Below are 21497 nucleotides of genomic sequence, written 5' to 3'. Positions count from 1 at the left end.
TACAGCGGTCATCTTGAACAAAATAACGGCAAGTACACAGCCATCTTGGACAAAATGGCGGCAATTACCACGTAGTGTGTCGACAGTGATATGACAGTCACCTCAGAACGTCTCAGTGAACCCACAGTGACCCCAGATTACACCTAGTCACCAGAGGCTCATCCCAGAGTTCACCCAGGTTTCCAAGAGCGCAGCAGGTCATCCAAAAGTGATCCCAGAGTACTCGTAGTATCCCAGAGTGAACCCTGGCACATCAGATTGATCCCAAAATTCATCCAGTCACTCGAGAGTGATCCCAGATACACCCAGTGATCCCAGAATGCACCCAGTCACCCCACAGTGACACCAGAGTGGCACCAAGTACGGCGGACCTCTGGGATAAAATGGCGTCAAGTACAGCAGCCATCTTGGACAAAACGGCAGCATGTTCGGCGGCCATCTTGGTAAAAATTGCTGCACGTATGACAGCCATCTTGGACAAAATGGCGGATTGAACGACGTCCATTTTGGAAATAATCACTGCAAGTATGGCAGTCATCGTGGAAAAACTGGAGGCAAATATGTCGTCCATCTTTAACAAAATGGCGGCAAGTACGACCGCCATCTTGGCCAAAATGGCGGCAAGTGCGGCAGACATCTTGGACAAAATGGCGGCAGGTACGCAGCAATCTTGGACAAAATGGGGGAAATTACAATGCAGAGTGTCGACAGTGATACGACAGTGATCCCAGAATGTTCCAGTGAACAGACAGTGATCCAAGAGTTCACCTAGTCACCACAGAGTGATCCCAGACTGCACCCAGTCACCTCAGATTGATCCCAGAGTGCACCAGGGATCCCAGAATGCTCCCAGTTATCCCAGAGTGCAACCAGTTCCACCAGAGTGATCCCAGAGTGGCAGTCTTTATATTTAGAGCACCACCACAACAACTACAACTAAAACCATTTGTATTTATAAGATGTGTATAATATATTTTTGATATGTATGTTAACACACGGCCAACATGATGGCAAGTACGGCAGCCATCATGAAAAAAACGGCGGCCAGCATGGAGGCCATCTGGACAAAATGGCAGCAAGTAAGGCGGCCACCTTAAACAAAATGGCGGCAAGTACGGCAGCCATCTATGGAAAAATGACGGCATGTACGGCGTCCACCTTGGATAAAATGGCCGCAAGTACGGCGGTCATATTGGACAAAATGGCGGCAAGTAAGGTGATCATCTTGGATAAAATGGCGGCAATACGTCAAGGCTGTTAGACAGGAACAGCAGGAGGCCATTGAGCCCTTCGAGCCTGTTACACAGTAACAGGAGGAGGTCATTCAACCCCTTGATGCTGTTACACTGTAACAGGAGGCCAATCAGCCCATCAAGCCTGTTAGATAGGAACAGGATGAATCTTTTCAGCCCTTGGAGCCTGTTATACAGGAACTGGAGGTCATGCAGCCTCTCAAGCCTATGACACTGAAATAGGACAAGGCCATTTAGCCCTTCGAGCCTGTTACACACGAACAGGAGGCGAACCTGCACCTCAAGATTGTCAGATAGCAACAAGAGGAGGCCATTCTAACCCTCGAGCCTGTTACTCAGGAAGAGGAGGCCAATCAGCCCCACAAGCTTGTTAGATTGTATCAGAGGGAGGCCATTCAGCCCCATAAGTCTGTTATACAGGAACTGAAAGCCATTCAGCTCCTCGAGCCTGTTATACAGGAACTTGAGGCCACTCAACGCTTCAAGCTTTTCAGATAGCAAAAGGAGGAGGCCATTCAGCCCCTCGAGCTTTTTACATGGGAACTGAAGTCCATTCAGCTCCTCGACCCCATTACACAGGAACAGAACGAAGCCACTCAGGCTCTCCAGCCTGTCACACAGGAACTGGAGGAGATTTCGCCTCTGAAGCCTGTTAAGTAGGAACAGGAGGAGGCTATTCAGCCCCTCATAACTGTTGTACATGAGCTGGAGGAGGCTATTCAGCCACACGATCCTGTTACATAGCAACAGGTGGAGGCCATTCAGACCCTCGAGCCTATTGCATTGGAGCAATAGGAGGTCAATAAGCTCCTTGAGCCTGTTCCACCACTCATTCAGATCATGGCTGATCTGTATCTTAACTCCATCTGCCGCCTTGGTTCCAGAATCCTGAATACCCCTAACCCTAACCTAACAAAAATTTATCAATCTCAATTTTGAAATTTCGTATTGACACCGAGCCTCAATTTACTTTTGTGGGAGAGAGTTCCAGGTTTCCACTACCCTATGTGTGAAGAAGTGCTTCCAGACATGAACCCTGAACGGCCTAGCTCCAATTTTAAGGTTATGTCCCCCTTGTGCTGGACTCCCCCACCAGAGGAAGGAGTTTCTCTCTATCTACCCTATCAACTCCTTTAATCATCTTAAAACACCTCAATTAGATCGCCCCTTAATCTTCTATATTCAGGGAAATACAAGTCTCGTCTAATCAACCTGTCCTCATAATTTAACCCTTTAAGCCCCGATATAATACTGGTAAATCTGCGCTGTACCCCTTCCAAGGGCAATATATCCTTCCTGAGGTGCAGTGCCCAGAACTGAATGCAGTCCTCCAGATGGGGTCCAACCAGAGCTCTGTACAGCTGGAACATAACTTCCACCCCTTAAGATTCCAACCCTCTTGAAATAAAGGCCGACATTCTATTAGCCTTTTTAATTAAGAGAAGACATGACCCCGGAGATTTGTATCTGAATCAAATGCTTGACTTTGTGAGGTGCAGCCTGCCTTTAAGAAGTGCAGTCTGCCTTTAAGAGGTTCTAACCACTCACACAATATTCCCCCCAATCTACCACCACCACCCTCCCACCTCCCCCCACCTCCCCCCCCCACCACACCCCCCACCAACCCACAACCCGCTCCACCCCCCCCCCCCCCGCCAGTGCGAGTGAGGATGTACCTTTATATCAGTGAGTTTGAGCGAGGATGCCCCTTTATATCAGAGTGTGAGCGAGATTGCCCCTTGAAATCAGTGAGTGTGAGCGAGAATGCCCCTGTATATGAGTGAGTGAGAGTGAGATTGAGCGAGGATGCCCCTGTATATCAGTGAGTGTGAGCGAGGATGCCCCTGTCTATCAGTGAGTGTGAGCGAGGATGCCCCTTTATATCAGTGAGTGGGAGCGAGGATGCCCCTGTATATCAGTGAGTGTGAGCGCGGATGCCCCTGTATATCAGTGAGTGTGAGCGAGGATGCCCCTGTATATCAGTGAGTGTGAGAAGAAAGCCCCTGTATATCATTGAGTTGGAGCGAGGATGCCCCTGTATATCAGTGAGTGTGAGTGAGGATGCCCCTGTATATCAATGAGTGGGAGCGAGGATGCCCCTGTATATGAGTGAGTGAGAGTGAGATTGAGCGAGGATGCCCCTGTATATCACTGAGTGTGAGCGAGGATGCCCCTGTCTATCAGTGAGTGTGAGCGAGGATGCCCCTGTCTATCAGTGAGTGTGAGCGAGGATGCCCCTTTATATCAGTGAGTGGGAGCGAGGATGCCCCTGTATATCAGTGAGTGTGAGAGAGAAAGCCCCTGTATATAATTGAGTTGGAGCGAGGATGCCCCTGTATATCAGTGAGTGTGAGTGAGGATGCCCCTGTATATCAATGAGTGGGAGCGAGGATGCCCCTGTATATGAGTGAGTGAGAGTGAGATTGAGCGAGGATGCCCCTGTATATCACTGAGTGTGAGCGAGGATGCCCCTGTCTATCAGTGAGTGTGAGCGAGGATGCCCCTGTCTATCAGTGAGTGTGAGCGAGGATGCCCCTGTATATCAGTGAGTGTGAGAGAGAAAGCCCCTGTATATCATTGAGTGGGAGCGAGGATGCCCCTGTATATCAGTGAGTGTGAGCGAGGATGCCCCTGTGTATCAGTGAGTGTGAGAGAGAAAGCCCCTCTATATCATTGAGTGTGAGTGAGGATGCCCCTTTATATCAGTGAGTGTGAGCGCGGATGCCCCTCTATATCAGTGAATGTGAGCGAGGATGCCCCTTTATATCAGTCAGTGTGAGCGAGGATGTCCGTTCATATCAGTGAGTGTGACGAGGATGCCCCTGTGTATCGGTGAGTGTGAGCGAGGATGCCCCTGTATATCGGTGAGTGTGAGCGAGGATGCCCCTGTATATCGGTGAGTGTGAGCGAGGATGCCCCTGTATATCAGTGAGTGTGAGCGAGGATGCCCCTTTACATCAATACACCATCGGTTTGCTCTGGGATCGAGCATTTCTCGAGTGTCCTGATTTAACGCTCCACGTCAGGTGGGACACAGACAGCTGCCCTTGAACCCAGTCAGTCCTCGTTCCCCACAATAAATTCTCCCCTTTCTGAACGTCAGGGACCCACACTTGTCTTCCTAATCTTTTTCTTTTTACATACTTGTAGAATCTTTTCCAGTCCGCTTTTATCTTCCTTCCACCTTTACTCTCATACTCTGGTTTTCCTCTCAATCAATCTCTTGCTCCTTTTTGCTGAATTCTAAACTGCTCCCAATCCTCAGGCTTCCTGCTTTTTCTGCTCACTTTATCTCACTCCTCTTTCGATCTAATCCTATCCTTCAATTCTTTTATTCGTCACGGTGGGGCCGCTTTTCCTTTGGTGTTTTTGCCCAGAAAGAAGTGAATGACCGGAAATACAATCAGAAGTAGCTGATTGACATCCCTGCTCACCAATCGGGGCTCAGCACCCGCCCCGCGTTTGATTGATTGACCTCGAGTTGGGGACGTCGGCTCGGGTCAGGTGGCTGCTAATTTTAAAGTTGCGCGGCAGTTAAACCGACACAGCTTGCGTGTGACGTGTGTCGAGCGGCGGGGCCGCGAGCTGACTGATGGGAGAGTCCAGGAGAAGATCAACCGGTCCCAATCCACCGCCATCATCTCAATCCATCACCCTTGGAGAAGATCAACTGGTCCGCATCCACCGCCATCATCTCAATCCATCGCCTTCCTCCCCCTGGAGAAGATCAACTGGTCCACATCCACCGCCATCCTCTCAATCCACTGCCATCCTCCCCTGGAGAGGATCAACCACTTTGTGAAGGCTTTGTGGAGTGAGGAGGTGAGTCACTCGCCGCAGAATACCCAGCCTCTGACCTGCTCTTGTAGCCACAGTGTTTATATGGCTGGTCCAGCTAATTTTCTGGTCAATGGTGACCCCCAGGATGTTGATGGTGGGGGATTCGGTGATGGTAATGCCATTGAATGTCAAGTGGAGGTGGTCAGACTGTCTCTTGTTCGAGATGGTCATGGCCTGGCACTTGTCCAGCGCGAATGTTACTTGCCATTTATCAGCCCAAGTCTGGATGTTGTCCATGTCTTGCTGCATGCGGGCTTGGACTGCTTCATCATTTGAGGGGTTGCGAATGGAACTGAAGATTCTGCAATCATCAGCGAATATCCCCATTTCTGACCTGACGATGGAGGGAAGGTCATTGATGAAGCAGCTGAAGATGGTTGGGCCTAGGACACTGCCCTGAGGAACTCCTGCAGCAATGCCCTGGGGCTGAGATGATTGGCCTCCAACAACCAATACCATTTTCCTTTGTGCTAGGTATGACTCCAGCCACTGGAGAGTTTTCCCCCTAATTCCCATTGACTTCAATTTTACGAGGGCTCCATGGTGCCACACTTGGTCAAATGCTGCCTTGATATCATGGGCAGTCACTCTCACCTCACCTCTGGAATTCAGCTCTTTTGTCCATTTTTGGACCAAGGCTGTAATGAGGTCTGGAGCCGAGTGGTTCTGGCGGAACCCAAACTGAGCATCGGTGAGCAGTTTATTGGTGAGTAACTGCCGCTTGATGGGACTGTCGACGATACCTTCCATCACTTTGCTGATGATTGAGAGTGGACTGATGGGGCGATAATTGGCCAGATTGGATTTGTCCTGCTATTTGTGGACAGGACATAACTGGGCAATTTTCCACATTGTTGGGTAGATGCCAGTGTTGTAGCTGTACTGAAACAGCTTGGCTAGAGACGCAGCCAATTCTGGAGCACAAGTCTTCAGTACGAAAGCTGGGATGCTTTTTCGTCAGGCTGCAGGAGGTTTCAGTTTCGGTCCCAGCTATTAGGTTCAATCTGATTGACATCTCTGTCCAACAATCAGGAGCCCGGTCCCGCCCCACTGATTCACTGCCTGCACGGAGGGGGTCACGTGGCTCCTGTTATTTAAACCCCTGTTCAGGGAGTGGGAGGCGGAGAGGCAAGTGGTCGGGGAGTTGTGATGGCGGTGGAAGAGCGGGCCCAGGCCGCGGAAGAACGGGCCCAGGCCGAGGAAGAGCGGGCCCAGGCGGCGGAAGAGCGGGCCTCGGCAGCGGAAGAGCGAGCCCAGGCCTCGGAAGAGCGGGCCCAGGCCGCGGAGCATCGACTCCAGGCCGCGGAACAGCCGGCCCATGCCGCGGAAGAGCGAGCAGAGGCCGCAGAAGAGCGAGCAGAGGCCGCGGAAGAGCGGGCCCAGGCCGCGGAGCGGCGACTGCAGGCCTTGGCGGAGCGGGCCCAGGCCGCGGAAGAGCGGGCCCAGGCAGCGGAGCGCCGACCCCAGGCCGCGGAAGAGAGAACCCATGCCGCGGCGGATCGGCGACTCCAGGCCGCGGAAAAGCGAGCAGAGGCCGCGAAAGAGCGGTCCCAGGCCGCGGTGCGCCGACTCCAGGTTGCGGAAGAGCGTGCCCAGGCCGCTGACCGGCGACTACAGGCTGCAATGCCGATTTCCCCTTTGATGAAGCGGAGGCTGCAGTCCAGGGTGGCGGAGAAAGTGGCAGGTGGGTGCTGCAGAGCTGGGAGTGGGCAGTACCGAGAGTGAGGGTAATGGAGCGGGGGAGTGTTTGGGAGGATTCATACCATCGTGGCCGGAACTGCGGATGATTATTGTCAATATCACACCGTATCTGTGTGAGGTAGTGTATTAATACTGTCCGTTCTTCTCCATATCAGCTAAAGGTTGTATTACCGGTGTGGGGCGCTGTCGGTCGGTGGGGGTGGTGTTTCAGTCGGTCGGGGCGTGGGGCGGTGTCGGTCGGTCGGGGGCGGTATGTCGATCTGTCGGGGCGTGCAGCGGTGTCGGTCCGTACGGCGGAGTCGGGCTGTGTCATCAAGCTGAGCTTCCGATCTGATATTCTCTCCACCGCAAGGACTGCCTACTTCCACATTTTTTTTTATTCGTTCATGGGATGTGGACGTCGCTGGCGAGTCCGGCATTTATTGCCCATTCCTAATTGCCCTTGAGAAGGTGGTGGTGAGCTGCCTTCTTAAACCGCTGCAGTCCGTGTGGTGAAGGTTCACCCACAGTGCTGTAAGGGAGTTCCAGGATTTTGACCCAGCGACGATGAAGGAACCTCGATATATTTCCAATTCGGGATGGTGTGTGACTTGGATGGGAACGTCCAGGTGGTGTTGTTCCCATGTGCCTGCTGCTCTTGTCCTTCTTGGTGGTGAAGGTTCCAGGATTGGAAGAAGCTGTCGAAGAAGCCGTTTCGAGTTGCTGCAGTGCATCATGTGGACTCAGTAACATCGTCCATCTCCATCCCTTCTTGAGCTCATCTGCTGCTGAAACCCTCCTCCGTGCTTTGATCACCTGCAGACTCGATTTTTCCAATACTCTCCGAGCCGGCTTTGCTCCTTTCATCCTCCGTAAACTTATGTGAATCCAAAACACTGCTCACCGATCACTGTGAATTCCCATGCACACATGGCAGGATCCTGATACATTGTGAATCCGCATACACACCTGGAAGGATCCCGATACACTGTGAATCCATATGCATACCTGGCAGGATCCCGATACACTGTGAATCCCTATAAACACCTGGCAGGTGCCTGGTACATTGTGAATCCCCAAACACAAATTGGAGAATCCTGATGCACTGTCAATCCCCATAGACATATGGCAGGATCCTGATACACTGTGAATCCTCATACACAACTGGCAGGATCCTGATACACTGTGAATCCACATACACATCTGGCAGGATGCTCGTACACTGTGAATACTCCTACACATCTGGCAGGATCCTGATACACTGTGAATCCCAATACACACCTGGCAGGATCCTGATTCACTCTGAATCCTAATACACACCTGGCAGGCTCCTGATTAGCTGTGAATCCCCTTAAACACCTGGCAGGATCCTGATGCACTGTGAATTCCCATATACACGTGGAAGGATCCTGATAAACTGTGAATTCCCATGCACACTTGGCAGGAACCTGATAGATTGTGAATCCCCGTACAGATCTGGCCGGTTCTCGATGTATTCTGAATCCCCATATGCACCTGACAGAAACCTGATACACTGTGAGCCCCCATACACACCTGGCAGGATCCCGATACGCTGTGAACCCCCATACACAACTGGCAGGATGCTGATACACTGTGAATCCCCATACACAACTGGTAGGATCCCGACACTTCCTGCCTCCAAACACACCTGCTAAGTGCTGCCCAGATGTTCTGTGCTCACAAGTAAAAAGCAGTGCCGTGGATTAATGTGAGGGAAAGACAATGTTCAGTGTAATTTGGAGTTACGGACTGGCTTCCTAATGGCAGTGGAAGAGAGAACTTATTCTACTCAAAGAACAGTCCTTTAACTCATGGTCTTTTTAGACCCAATGGAATGACTGATGGCAGTGAAAGAGAGAATTTATTCAATTCAAGAATAGCCCTTTAACTCAGGGTCTTTTTAGATCCAATATAATGACTGATGGCAGTGAAAGAGAGAACTTATTCAATTCAAGAATAGCCCTTTAACTCAGGGTCTTTTTAGACCCAATATAATGACTGATGGCAGTGAAAGAGAGAACTTATTCCACGAAAAGAACAGTCCTTTAAATCAGGGTCATTTTAGACCCAAGGGAATGACTGGTGGCAGTGGAAGAGAGAACTTATTCTACTCAGAGAATAGTCCTTTAACTCAGGGTCTCTGTGGAGCCAATGGAATGACTGATGGAAATATATTTTAATTTCCCAAACCTGCATTAGAGGAAATTCAGACCAAAATGAAACAACGGCGTATCATTATTGGGAGAACAGTTGATATGAACTGTGAGTGTTTTCTGCTCTAACATTACTCTGAGTGATGTGGGCAGCAGTTCTAATCCTAATTCTAATCGGTGATATGACAGGACTGTTTTAAGAACACATTCAATCTAGATGTAAAATGGTGAAAAATTGTTCACAATTTCTGAAACACAATATAACAGGAGAATGATGAGGGACAGGAAAAGGCCATTTTGCGCAAATAAGCCTGTCCCTGTTCGAGAGATGACCCCACCTACCACTCCTCTCAGTGTATCCACAGAAACACGTTCAATTATGTCTTGACCCCACTTACACTGCCCTTTTAGTGTCTTTCCTTGGTACCTGGGTCCCCCGAACCCCACCACATTGGGTGAGAAAATTACTCTAATTTCCATTCTTATTTCTGACTTTCAATTTTCTCCGTTATTAATTATTTTGGTGATTGTGAGCCTGTTTCCTGCACTAATGTTGGGAATTCGATTGAAACTTTCCAATACCGAAGTCCCTTGTCCAAACGAAATACATCAAACCTCCTCACCCTAACCTCAACCCAAACTCGAATACCTGAAATCATCTTTCTGATTCCCCTCTGTACCTTCAGAATTGCTGTAATCATTACTTGTGCTCAGGTGACGATAGAAGTTCAGAAAATATTCCAGATGGCCAACCCGAGTCCAGTTTCTAAAAGCTGCCCTCACACATAGGTTAAACAGTGGAACTTCTGTCCATTCACAGACTGTCCCTCTCCCAATGCCCACAATATCCCAGATAACCTGCCAGAGGTCAGATACAATAACAGTGGGAGTCTGTCCATTCACGTCTGTCCCTCTCCCATTGATACCCAATACCCTATTTCCCATTTCCGCAGAAGGTCAGCACCACTGACAATTTCATAGATTGATTCACGAGAACTTCTACTGTCACATAACGAGGATAATGCGTGGATTTGAAACGAGACGTCTATAGTGCATGTCAGGGCTGATGGTATGAACCATCAGAGGGAAATAACACCTTCAAAGAAATCTCCATGTTCACTAAATATTACAATCAAGTGAGGATTTGAAACTTCTCTCAGCCCTTGTTCACTTTCAAACGAGGTTTTCAGTAACTGAGTTAAATGTCCTGCTCGCACCTCTATTGAAGCTGTGAAACTGAATATTAAAGAGATATTGAGAATTTGTTTTCATATTAATATAACTAACATTGAGAACCACTTTCTGTCTGTTCTCATTGAAGATGTTCAACAGAAACACAAGGAAACACTCCGGGTCCAAACTGAAACATTGAGAGTGAACACGATCCTAATAAACGAGAAGGTTAAGATTTTCCAGTTGGTCAATTTATACACTGAGGTAACCGTCATTTCAACTGTTCGAGATCGGACACTTGCAGAACATGAACTGCTGGCAAAAGGCCGAGACCATGAAGAGTGGAGAGAGAAACATCGCCGGAGAGAATTGGAAAAAATCCGAACTGACCAATTGTTCCAGAGCAGTTTTTCCCAGAGAAAATCCAAATCTGGGAGTTCAGCAGCAGTGAGCGGAGTCGCGGGGATTGGAAAAACAACATTGGTTCAAAAGATTGTTTATGACTGGGCCACTGGGAAAATATACCCACACCTTCAATTTGTTTTCAGTTTTAAATTCCGCGATTTGAACGCAATTAACTGTAAAATAAACCTGAGGAATCTGATATTGGATCTGTATCCTTACTTTGGGGATATTCTGAGAGATCTCTGGAAGCACCCAGAGGGATTACTGTTTATATTTGATGGTTTAGATGAATTCAAGGACAGTATCGATTTTGCTGACAATCGGAGAAATACAGAACCTCAGTACATGTGCACAGATCCTGAAGACTGGTGTGAAGTGTCTGACATTGTGTACAGTTTAATACAGCACAAGCTGCTCCCAGGATGTTCAGTGCTAGTGACCAGCCGCCCCACTGCATTACATTTATTGGAAAAGGCTGAGATCAATATCTGGGCTGAAATCATGGGATTTGTTGGTGAGGAACGGAAGGAATATTTCAACAAGTTTTTTGAAGATCAGGCGGTGGCAGCAGCTGTTTTCAAACATGTGGAGGAGAACGAGATCCTGTACACCATGTGTTACAACCCTTCCTACTACTGGATCCTCGGTCTGTCACTGGGTCCCTTCTTCACACAAAGAGACAGGAAACAGCAGCGAGTTCCCAAGACCATCACCCAACTATATTCCTGCTATATTTACAACATTCTGAAAAACGATGGCCGAGAGATTAAATCCCCCCGTGATGTGTTACTGAAGATCGGTGAGATGGCCTTCACAGGAGTCTCCGAGAAGAAGATTGTGTTTAGAAATGGAGATTTGATCAAGTACAATCTGCAACCTTCCCAGTTCCTGTCTGGGTTCATGATGGAACTTTTGGAGAGAGATGATTCTGCCCAGAGTGTGGTTTACACATTCCCGCACCTCACCATCCAAGAGTTTGTAGCCGCACTCGCACAATTCCTGACTCCAGATCCAGGGGACATCCGGAAACTCCTCCGTGAAGCCCACAACAAGGAAGATGGGCGATTTGAGATATTTCTCCGTTTTGTTGTTGGTCTCTCCTCCTCACAGTCAGCTCAGCCCCTGGTGGAGTTTCTGGGTCCATTTCTTCATCAAACAATCTGCCGAGTGATTGAATGGGTGAAGAAGGAGGTTGAAGGACAGATTGGAAAGACATATAGTAAAACTGCGAAACGGGACCTCCTGAACACATTCCACTACCTGTTTGAGTCTCAGGATGAAACACTGGCTCTGGTCTCAGTGGGATCTGTGGAAAGACTTACATTTAGTGGATTGCGACTGACCCCGATTGACTGTGCAGTGCTGTCTCATGTCATTGGACTCTGTGATACAATAAAAGAACTCAATCTGGAGGACTGCTCCATTCATTGTGAAGGACTCCAGCGGCTGGGACCCGCACTGTACAAATGCCAGGTGTTGAGGTAACTGTTTATTTGTCTCTAACTGTTAGCCCAATTGTAGAACATTTACAGATTTTGTTCTTGCTCCCTAATGAAGGGAAGCAAACAGTTCAGATAAAACAGAGAAAAGCAGACAATTTTCCCCAAACATGACGGGACCAGTCATTGACCTCCAGGAGGGTAATTCTGATCAGCAGGGAATGAGACCGGACTGAAGTACATTAAAAGGATTCACACAAACAGCAGTTTATTTGAAAAAACATTTACTGACAGTCCCTGATTCAGTCCTTGAATCTCACTCTATCCATTCCCTGGCTAGAGTGAGATTCATTGTCAGAGACAGGGAAATCTGGGAATTAATTTCCTGAAGATTTTTCAGTGTTTCCTGTAATATCAGAGACATATTGTCAGATCGGGAATGTGGTTCAGTTTGTTACTCAATCTTTGTCTGTTTGTGTTCAGACTGGGGAGAAATAAACTGGGAGATTCAGGAGTGAAACCGTTGTCTGCGGCTCTGAGGAACCCGGACTGTAAAATACAGGAACTGCGGTAAGTACCAAACTGTGTGAGATTGTATTTATAATAACTGGATGTCGAACACTGTACATTAGTGTCAGTATAAATAATAATAATACAAATAATTACTGGGAATTCACTCTGATCTCCAGGTTATGGGATAACGATCTCACAAATTCATGTACCAAGGATCTCTCCTCCGCTCTCAGTGCAAACCGGTCACTGACGGGTCTGAACCTGGGTAATAATAAACTGGGAGATTCAGGAGTGAAACTGCTGTCACCGGCTCTGAGGAATCCGAACTGTAAAATACAGGAACTGGAGTGAGTATAAAACTGTGCGAGATTGTGTTTATAATAACTGGATGCTGAAAACGGTGCATTAATGTCAGTATAAGTAATAATAATACAAATAAATACTGGGAATGTTCTCTGATTCCTGTTATCCCTGCTCGTCTCTGTCTCTCTCCTCTCTCTCTGATCTCCAGGTTGTGGGATAACGATCTCACAGCTTCTTGTACGGAGGATCTCGTCTCCGCACTGAGTACAAACCTGTCACTGACGGTTCTGCACCTGGGTAATAATAAACTGGGAGATTCAGGAGTGAAACTACTGTCTGCGGCTCTGAGGAACCCGGACTGTAAAATACAGGAACTGCGGTAAGTACCAGACTGTGTGAGTTTGTGTATATAATAACTGGATGTCTAACACAGTAGATTATTATTAGTATCAGCAATAGTGTTACTAATAAAGTACATTATTATCAGTATCAGTAATAGCGTTATTAATAAATACTGTACATTATTATTAGTATCAGTAATCGTGTTATTAATAAACACTGGGAATTTACTCTGATTCTTGTTATTTCTCTCCCTCCGATCCCCAGTCTGTATAATGTCGGTCTCACAGATTCTTGCACCGATGATCTAGTCTCCGCTCTCAGTGCAAATCGGTCACTGACGGATCTGAACCTGGGATCAAACTCCTTCACAGACCGATCTGCGCCCGCTCTCCGCTCCCTCATACAGACCTGCAGGAGTCTGGAGTGGATCGGGTGAGTGTTTGTGTTAATATTTAATGTAATAAATAAAATATCAATGGGATTCAGTCCGTTTTATGGGTAATATTTGTTTGTATTTATTATTGAAATATTAACCACAGTCTCCCTGTTATTTACACTGTTGTTAAATATTTTACTTTCTGTTTAATCTTTAATCCATTTCAGGCTTTGGAGGAATCGGTTCAGTCAGAATGGAAAGAATCAAATGAAGTCACTGCAGGGCACAAGACAAAGACTGATCGTGGGAGTGTGAACATTTCAATTTATAACAATTCCTGGTCTCATTATATGAACATTTCAATTTATTACCATTCCTGGTCTCATTATATGAACATTTCAATTGATAACCATTCCTGGTCTCATGATATGAACATTTTTGGCCGATTCTCTGTCCCTCCGCTTTAACCGGCCGCGCTCCAGGTTTCAATCCTAACGGCCCTTTAATGGTTTCCAGCTCGAGCTGAGCGAGCGTCATCTCCCATTGTGACGTCAGAGGCCCAGCGACAGGGTCACGAGACTCAGTGACCCGGTCCCCCAGCGCTGATTCTGCAGGATATCCGGGGCTGGATGGTCCCCAATGGGGCACTGGGTCAATGTACAGAGAGGAAGGGCCCAGGGTGCGGCTCAGTCTGGGCTGCAGTGGGAAACTGAGTCAATGTACAGACAGGAAGGGCCCAGGGTGGGGCTCAGTCTGGGCTGCAATGGGACACTGGGTCAATGTACAGACAGGAAGGGCCAAGGGTGGGGCTCAGTCTGGGCTGCAGTAGGACACTGGGTCAATGTACAGACAGGAAGGGCCCAGGGTGGGGCTCAGTCTGGGCTGCAGTGGGACACTGGGTCAATGTACAGACAGGAAGGGCCCAGGGTGGGGCTCAGTCTGGGCTGCAGTTGGACACTGGGTCACTGTTGGATCAATGTTCATCGGAACACCAGGGACTCCCTATCTTTTCTTGTGTTATTGCTGCTGGATCTGTTCCGTCCTCTGAAACAGACAGAGTAGGCCCTGGTTTAACATCTCTTCGGTGAAAGCAACATTCAATCGAAAATAAAATCAGTCAGAGTGGAAAACGAGCTGCTTATTCGCTTTCGCCTGTTTTGCTCTAACGCCCAAGATGAATTTATTCTCTAATTTACTCCGTGGACTGGCGATCTCATGGGATTGAATTGTCAGATATCTGAATGGTTAATCCGAAATTAATCTTACCAATCTGCAGTCGTGTCAGACACTGATCTAAACTATAATGTGATAATCAGTGTTCCAGCTAATGCTGAATGACGGTGATACTCTCAGCTGCTTTTACAATCGGTTATTCGTTGTTTTCAGTATCTGCATATTAATTATGTGTTTAAATTGCTTGGTGACCCTGTATACAACTGTTTATATGTAATTATTATTGTTATATTCAATGTTTAAATAAAGATAATTATGAATTCCAATTCAATAAACCATTCTTGTGCATGATTTGCTGTCTGCCTTCTTCTTCTTTGAAGATTTGGCAAGAAACTGTTGATACAGTCACTCAGTAGCTTGTGGGGATCCGAATTAATGGTCGATGAGGTGAACTCATTCAATCTGAACTCGGTCATGTCAGCCAGTTCAGGGAGCAATATTTGGCATCATTCACTTCGAGACATCGGTCACAATCGAACAGGAACATGTTAAACCGAGGCCCCAAAACCAGGGCCCAGAGAGGAAATTAAACCCAAGGCAATAAACAGACCAAACTCACGTGGACCCTGTTTGGGCGCAGCCTCTGGAGGAGGCCATGGTCGGTCCCCTCTGGGGGAGGCCTCCGTCGGCCCCCTCTGGAGGATTCCTCGGGCGGTCCCCTCTCGGGGAGGCAATGGGCACCCGAGAGGGATCCCAGAGTGGCAGTCTTTATATTTAGACCACCACCGCAACAACTACAACAACAACAACAATTTGTATTGATAACATATAGATGTGTATTTGCACACGGCCCGCATGACTGCAAGTACGGCAGCCATCTTGGACAAAACGCGGGTTTGTCCAGCGGCCTTCCTGATCAAATTGGCGGTAATAACGGCGGCCATCTTGGAAAAAAAGCTGCAAGTACGGCGGTCATCTTGAACATAATGGCGATAACTATTGCGGCCATGTTCGACAAAATGAGCACAAGTCCGGTGTCCATCTTGGACAAAATGGCGGCCAGTGCGGCACCCATCTTGGATAAAATGGCGACAACTACGCTGCCATCTTGGACAAAACGGCGGAAATTACCATGCAGAGTGTCGACAGTGATCCCTCAATGACCCCAGAGTGCACCTCGTCACCACAGAGTGATTCCAGAGTGCACCGAGGGATCCCAGCATGCACCCAGTCACCCCAGAGTGATCCCGGATTACACGCAGTATCCCAGAGTGAATCCAGTCAGCTCAGAGTGGTCCCAGTTTGCACCCAGGATTCCCAGTTTGCATCCAGTCACTTCAGAGTGCTCCCAGAGTGCACTCAGTCACCCCAGGGTGATTCCCAACCTGGCAGTCTTTATATTTAGAACAGGACCACAACAATAACTTGTCTTTTTAGAAATGTATCATATTTATATTTATATGATATATATGCGTGCATATTTACACACGGCCAGAATGGTAGCACGTACCGCAGCCACCTTTGGCAAAATGGCAGCAAGTACTTGGGCCATCTTGGACAAAATGGCGGCTAGTAGTGCGGCCATCTTGGACAAAATGGCGGCAAGTACCGCGCAGAGCCTCCCCAGCGATCCCACAGCGACCCGACAGTGAATGAAGATTGTACCCATTGATCCCACAGTGCAACCAGTCATACCGGAGTGAACCCAAAGTGGCAACCTTTATATTCAGACCACCACCACAACAACTACGATTACACCAACAACAATCTGTATTTATAACATATATATGTGTGTATTTACACACTGCCCGCATGACGGCAAGTACGGCAGCCATCTTGGATGAATTGGCGGCAAGCACCTCAAGGCTGTTAAACAGGAACAGCAACAGGCCATTGGGACCTTCGGGCCTGTCACACAGTAACAGGAGGCCAATCAGTCCCTCAAGCCTGCTAGATAGGAACAGGTTGAGGCTTTTCAGCCCTTGGAGCCTGTTATACAGGAACTGGAGGTCATGCAGTCCCTCAAGCCTGTGACACTGGTACAGGACGAGGCCATTTAGCCACTCGAGACTGTTAGACACGAACAGGAGGCTAACCAGCTCCCGAAGCCTGTTAGATAGTATCAGGAGGAGGCCATTCAGCCCCTCAAGCCTGTTATACTGCAACTGAAAGCCATTCAGCCCCTTGAGCCTATTACACTGGAAAAGGATGAGGCCATTCAGCCCCTCAAGCCTGTTCGGTCGGAATAGGCGGCGGCCATTCAGCCCTTCAAGGCTGCTACACAGGAACAGGAGGAGGCCATTCAGCCCTTCGAGCCTGTTACACAGGAACAGGAGGACATTCCGTCCATCGAGCCTGTTAACTAGGAACAGGAGGAGGCTATTCAGCCCCTCAAAACTGTTGTACAGGAACTGGAGGAGGCCATTCAGCCAGTGGAGCCTGTTACATAGCAACAGGTGGAGGTCATTCAGCTCCTCGAGCATGTTACATAGGAACAAACGAGGTCATTCAGCCCCACGAGTCTGTTGCATAGGAACAGGAGTAGACAATTCAGTTCGTTGAACCTGTTCCGCTATTCAATTAGATCATGGCTGATCTGCATCTGAACTCCATCAACCCGCCTTGGTTCCAGAATCCTTAATACCCTTGCTTAATAAAAATCTATCAATCTCCGTTTTAAAGTTTCGGATTGACCCCCCGCCTCAACAGACTTTTGTGGGAGAGAGTTCCAGATTTCTACTCCCCTTTGTGTCAAGAAGTGCTTCCTGAAATCACCCCTGAACGGCCAAGCTCTAATTTTAAGGTTATGCCCCCTTGTTCTGGATTTCCTACCAGAGGAAGTAGTTTCTCTCCATCTACCCTATCAACTCCTTTAATCACCTTAAACACCTCAATTAGATCACCCCTTAATCTTCTATATTAAGAAGAATACAAGCCTTGTCCATGCAACCTGGCCTCATAATTTAACCCTTTTCGCCCTGATATCATTCTGGTGAATCTGCGCCGCACCCCCTCCAATATCCCCCCTGAGGTGCAGTGCCCAAAACTCAATGAAGTCCTCCAGATGTTGTCTAACCAGAGTTCTGTACAGCTGTAACTTAATTTCCATCCCTTTATATTCCAGCCCTCTTGAATAAAGGCCAACATTCCATTATCCTTTTTAATCTGATCCACAGTGTCCCAGTGATACCACAATATCCCAGTGAACCAGCAGTGTCCCTCTGATCCCACAGTGTTCAGTGATCCCACAATATCTCAGTGAACCTGCAGTGTCCCAGTGATCACACAGTAACCCATGATCCCAGTGTCCCAGTGATCCCACAGTGTCCCAGTGATCTCACAGCAACCTAATGATCCCATATTGTCCCGATCCCACAGTGTCCCAGTGATCCCATAGTATCCCAGTGAACTTGCCGTGTCTCAGAGATCCCACAGCAACCCGTGATCCCACAGTGGTCCCATTGATCTCACGGTGACCCGGACACAACTCACGTGAGGTTAATTGCGTGCAGCCTGTGGTGAAGGCCTCGGTCAGTCCCCTGTGGAGAGAAAGTTTCCTGTACAAGGAATCATCGTCCTACCAAAAATTCTCTTTGCACATCTTCATGTTACAGCATTTCCACAAAAATATTCCTCTGCAGGAAGAGAAAGATAGTGAAATGGAATAGATTAAAACAAAGCAAGCGATTACAAAGGCACAGCAGGAGCCCAGGGCTCCCTCACACTCACTCACTCACTCATTCCATTACACAGGCAGGAAATCTCTCAGCAAACATCACTGACAAACGAAATCCCCAGTTACAAGGCAGAGAATCGAAAGAAAAGAGAGAAAAGTTGGGAGAGAGAGAGACAGAAAGACACTCAGGGCAGACTGAAGAGCAAATGTTGCTTCTCTCTCTCTCCAATACAAGTTTGCAGGGTTTTCCCTCCTGCTTTGCCACTCACTCCCTCACTCACCACTGCCTCACACCCCTCCCCTAAAAGGTGCTGGTCTGTCTGTCTGTCCTGGTTAGTGTTTGCTGCAGGTTCCAAATGGCCCCTGTGCTCATTTTCTGTTCTGTTCCTGGAGCCGTGGGCAAAAAGCCTGGGCATTTTTTGCTACTTTACCCATATATGTTGCAGTTTGCAAAGGCGAACGAACTTTACCTTTGCTCTTTTCTCTTGTTTTAATTAGCAGTGGATAAAAAGCCTGCAACATATAGGGGTAAAGTAGCAAAAAATGCACGGGCTTTGATGTCAACTTACAGTTTGTGGCTTTTTCCAATTAGCCAAAGAGTTGAAACTAATTCATGACTTTTAAAACAGACAAAGCAAAAAAGTTTTTTTTTTAAACCTAATACACAGCATGATCCCTCACTCAGTTACAGGGACAATCTCTCAGTAACATTCATTTACACAGAAACAAAGCCCAGTTTATAAAGGAGAAGAATCTAAAGAGTAAAAGATTGAGAGACAATCTTGATCGACAACAACAACTTGTATTTATATATTACAGCAACTACTACAGCATCAATTTGCATATAAAGATAAATATGTATTTCCATAATACAAGTACGATTATAAAGCCTCCATAAAGCGTGTAGGGAAAGAGCGGAGGGGGAAATGGGACTAATTCGACAAACCTTTCAAAGAGGCGGCACTGGTACAGTGGGCCGAATGGTCTCCTCTTGTGCCGTAGTTACCATGAAACCAAGAATCTCTGAACAACAACTTCAACGCCATGAACCTGAAACAAAATGGACACCAGTAAGGCAGTCATCTTACTCAGGGGCAAGTTGAACATCTTACTGAGGGACAACGCTGCAATTTAACTGAGGGGCAAGGCGGCCAACTTACTTGGGGGCAAGATGGTCATATTGAACAAATTGGCCGCCATGAAGCTAAGACAAAATGGCCACCCTGATCCTGAAGCATAACGGCTGCCAATCAGGCAGCGATCTTACTGAGGGGCAAGCTTGTTACGGTGAGAGGCACGGAGAGGGTTCATTTGTTGTTCCTATTAAATCACCGATACACTACAGTTAAAGATACAAACGGAGTCAAACTGGCACCAGCTGGAGTTTTGGAACATAGGAACATAGAAACAGGAGTCGGTCATTCAGCCCCTCATGCCTGCTCCGCCATTTGATAAGATCATGGCTGATCTGTGATCTAACTCCAGATACCTGCCTTTGGCTCATATCCCTTAATACCTTTGGTTGACAAAAAGCTATCTATCTCAGATTTAAATTTAGCAATTGAGCGAGTATCAATTGCCGTTCCAAACTTCTACCACCCTTTGTGTGTGGAAATGTTTTCTACTCTCACTCCTGAAAGATCTGGCTCTAATTTTTAGAGTGTGCCGCCTACTCCTAAAATCCCAAACCAGCGGGAATAGTTTCTCTCTATCCACCTTATCTGTTCCCCTTAATATCTTATAAACTTCGATCAGATCACTCTTTAACCTTCTAAACTCCAGAGAATACAACCCGAATTTATGTGATCTCTCCTCGTAACTTATCCCTTGAAGTCCGGGTATCATTCTAGGAAACCTAAGCTGCACTCCCTCCAAGGCCAATATGCCCTTCCGAAGGTGCGGTGCCCAGAACTGCTCACAGTACTCAATGTGCGGTCTAACCAAACAGATAGTAAGAGCGACAAAAAGAGAGTATGAAAATAAACTTGCAAGGGATATCAAAACCAATACAAAGAACTTTTAAAGTTATATTAGGAAAAAGAGGGTAGTCAGGAGCAGTGTTGGCCCTTTGAAGACTGAAAGTGGGGATATTGTCATTGACAATGGGGAAACGGCGGACTCTGGGATGATAACTATCTGGTCCTGGGATTTGTCGCTCTTTAGTGCTATTATTTTCTTCATACTGTTGTTTTACTTATGTTAATTTTATTGAGTCCCTGTCCCCGATTCAATATTAGTTTTCTTGGGATTTCCGGCCGAACCAAGGTTTTGTATAGCTGCAGCATAACTTCTGCCCCCTTGTACTCTCGTCCTCTGGATAAAAGGCCACCATTCCATTCGCCTTCTTGATTATTTTCAGCACCTGTTCATGACACTTCAATGAACTATGTACCTGAATCCTTAAGTCCCTTTGGACATCTACTGTTCTTAACGTTTTACCATTTAGAAAGTACACAGTTCTATCCCTTTTTGATCCAAAGTGGATGACCTCACATTTGTTTACATTGATTTCCATTTGCCACAGTTTTGCCCATTCACCAAATCTATCAATATCGCTTTGTAATTTTATGTTATCATCTACATCGCTTACAATGCCATCAATCTTTGTGTCATCTGCAAACTTAGATATGAGACTTTCTATGCCTTCATCTACGTCGTTAATAAATATTGTGAATAACTGAGGCCCCAAGACAGATCCCTGCGGGACTCCACTAGTTACATCCTGCCAATGTGAGTACCCACAATTTATCCCTACTCTCTGTCGCCTGCAAGTCCGTACTTTTACCTCGATTCGATGGGCTTCTATCTTAGCTAACAGTCTCTTATGTGGGACTTTATCAAATGCCTCCCGGAAGGCCATATAAATAACATCCATTGACATTCTCCTGACCACTACTTTAGTCACCTCTTCAAAAAATTCAATCAGGTTTGTCAGGCACGACCTACCTTTCAAGAATCCATGCTGGCTCTCTCTGATTAACTGAAAATTCTCGAGGTGTTCAGTCACCCTATCCTTAATTATAGATTCCAGCATTTTCCCCACAACAGATGTTAGCTAACTGGTCTAGAATTCCCTGGTTTCCCTCTCTCTTCTTTCTTCAAAAGCTGAGTGACATGTGCAATTTTCCAATCTAGAAGGACGGTTCCTGA

General features: G+C 47.2%; 2 protein-coding genes across 2 annotated transcripts in view; both read left to right on the top strand.

The window, feature by feature from the left end:
- Nucleotides 1-6126: 6126 nt before the first annotated feature.
- On the top strand, nucleotides 6127-15022 carry LOC137317451 (NACHT, LRR and PYD domains-containing protein 3-like). The gene is made up of 7 exons (XM_067980795.1): nucleotides 6127-6777; nucleotides 10269-12006; nucleotides 12448-12534; nucleotides 12654-12824; nucleotides 12989-13159; nucleotides 13387-13554; nucleotides 13726-15022. Exons 1-7 carry the CDS (start codon nucleotides 6243-6245, stop codon nucleotides 13811-13813), a joined length of 2958 nt encoding a protein of 985 aa, XP_067836896.1. The 5' UTR covers nucleotides 6127-6242; the 3' UTR covers nucleotides 13814-15022.
- Nucleotides 15023-15526: 504 nt separating this feature from the next.
- The window catches only part of LOC137317439 (NACHT, LRR and PYD domains-containing protein 3-like), a 79655-nt gene continuing 73684 nt past the window's right edge, over nucleotides 15527-21497 (top strand). The window contains 1 exon segment of the mRNA XM_067980786.1: nucleotides 15527-15634. Within this exon segment, the coding sequence (XP_067836887.1) occupies nucleotides 15527-15634 (108 nt within the window).

The sequence above is a fragment of the Heptranchias perlo genome, unplaced genomic scaffold, assembly GCF_035084215.1.
Source record: "Heptranchias perlo isolate sHepPer1 unplaced genomic scaffold, sHepPer1.hap1 HAP1_SCAFFOLD_62, whole genome shotgun sequence".
Classification (NCBI taxonomy): Eukaryota; Metazoa; Chordata; class Chondrichthyes; order Hexanchiformes; family Hexanchidae; genus Heptranchias; species Heptranchias perlo.
Note: the sequence above shows the minus strand (reverse complement) of the source record. Positions and strands in the feature narration are given on the sequence as shown.

Excerpts from the sequence above, each read along its gene's own strand:
- LOC137317451 (XM_067980795.1), top strand. The coding sequence starts at position 6,243 with ATGGCGGTGGAAGAGCGGGCCCAGGCCGCGGAAGAACGGGCCCAGGCC. Across the intron at positions 6,778-10,268 it reads GGTGGCGGAGAAAGTGGCAG|ATGTTCAACAGAAACACAAG; the intron begins GTGGGTGCTGCA and ends TTCTCATTGAAG. Across the intron at positions 13,555-13,725 it reads AGGAGTCTGGAGTGGATCGG|GCTTTGGAGGAATCGGTTCA; the intron begins GTGAGTGTTTGT and ends AATCCATTTCAG.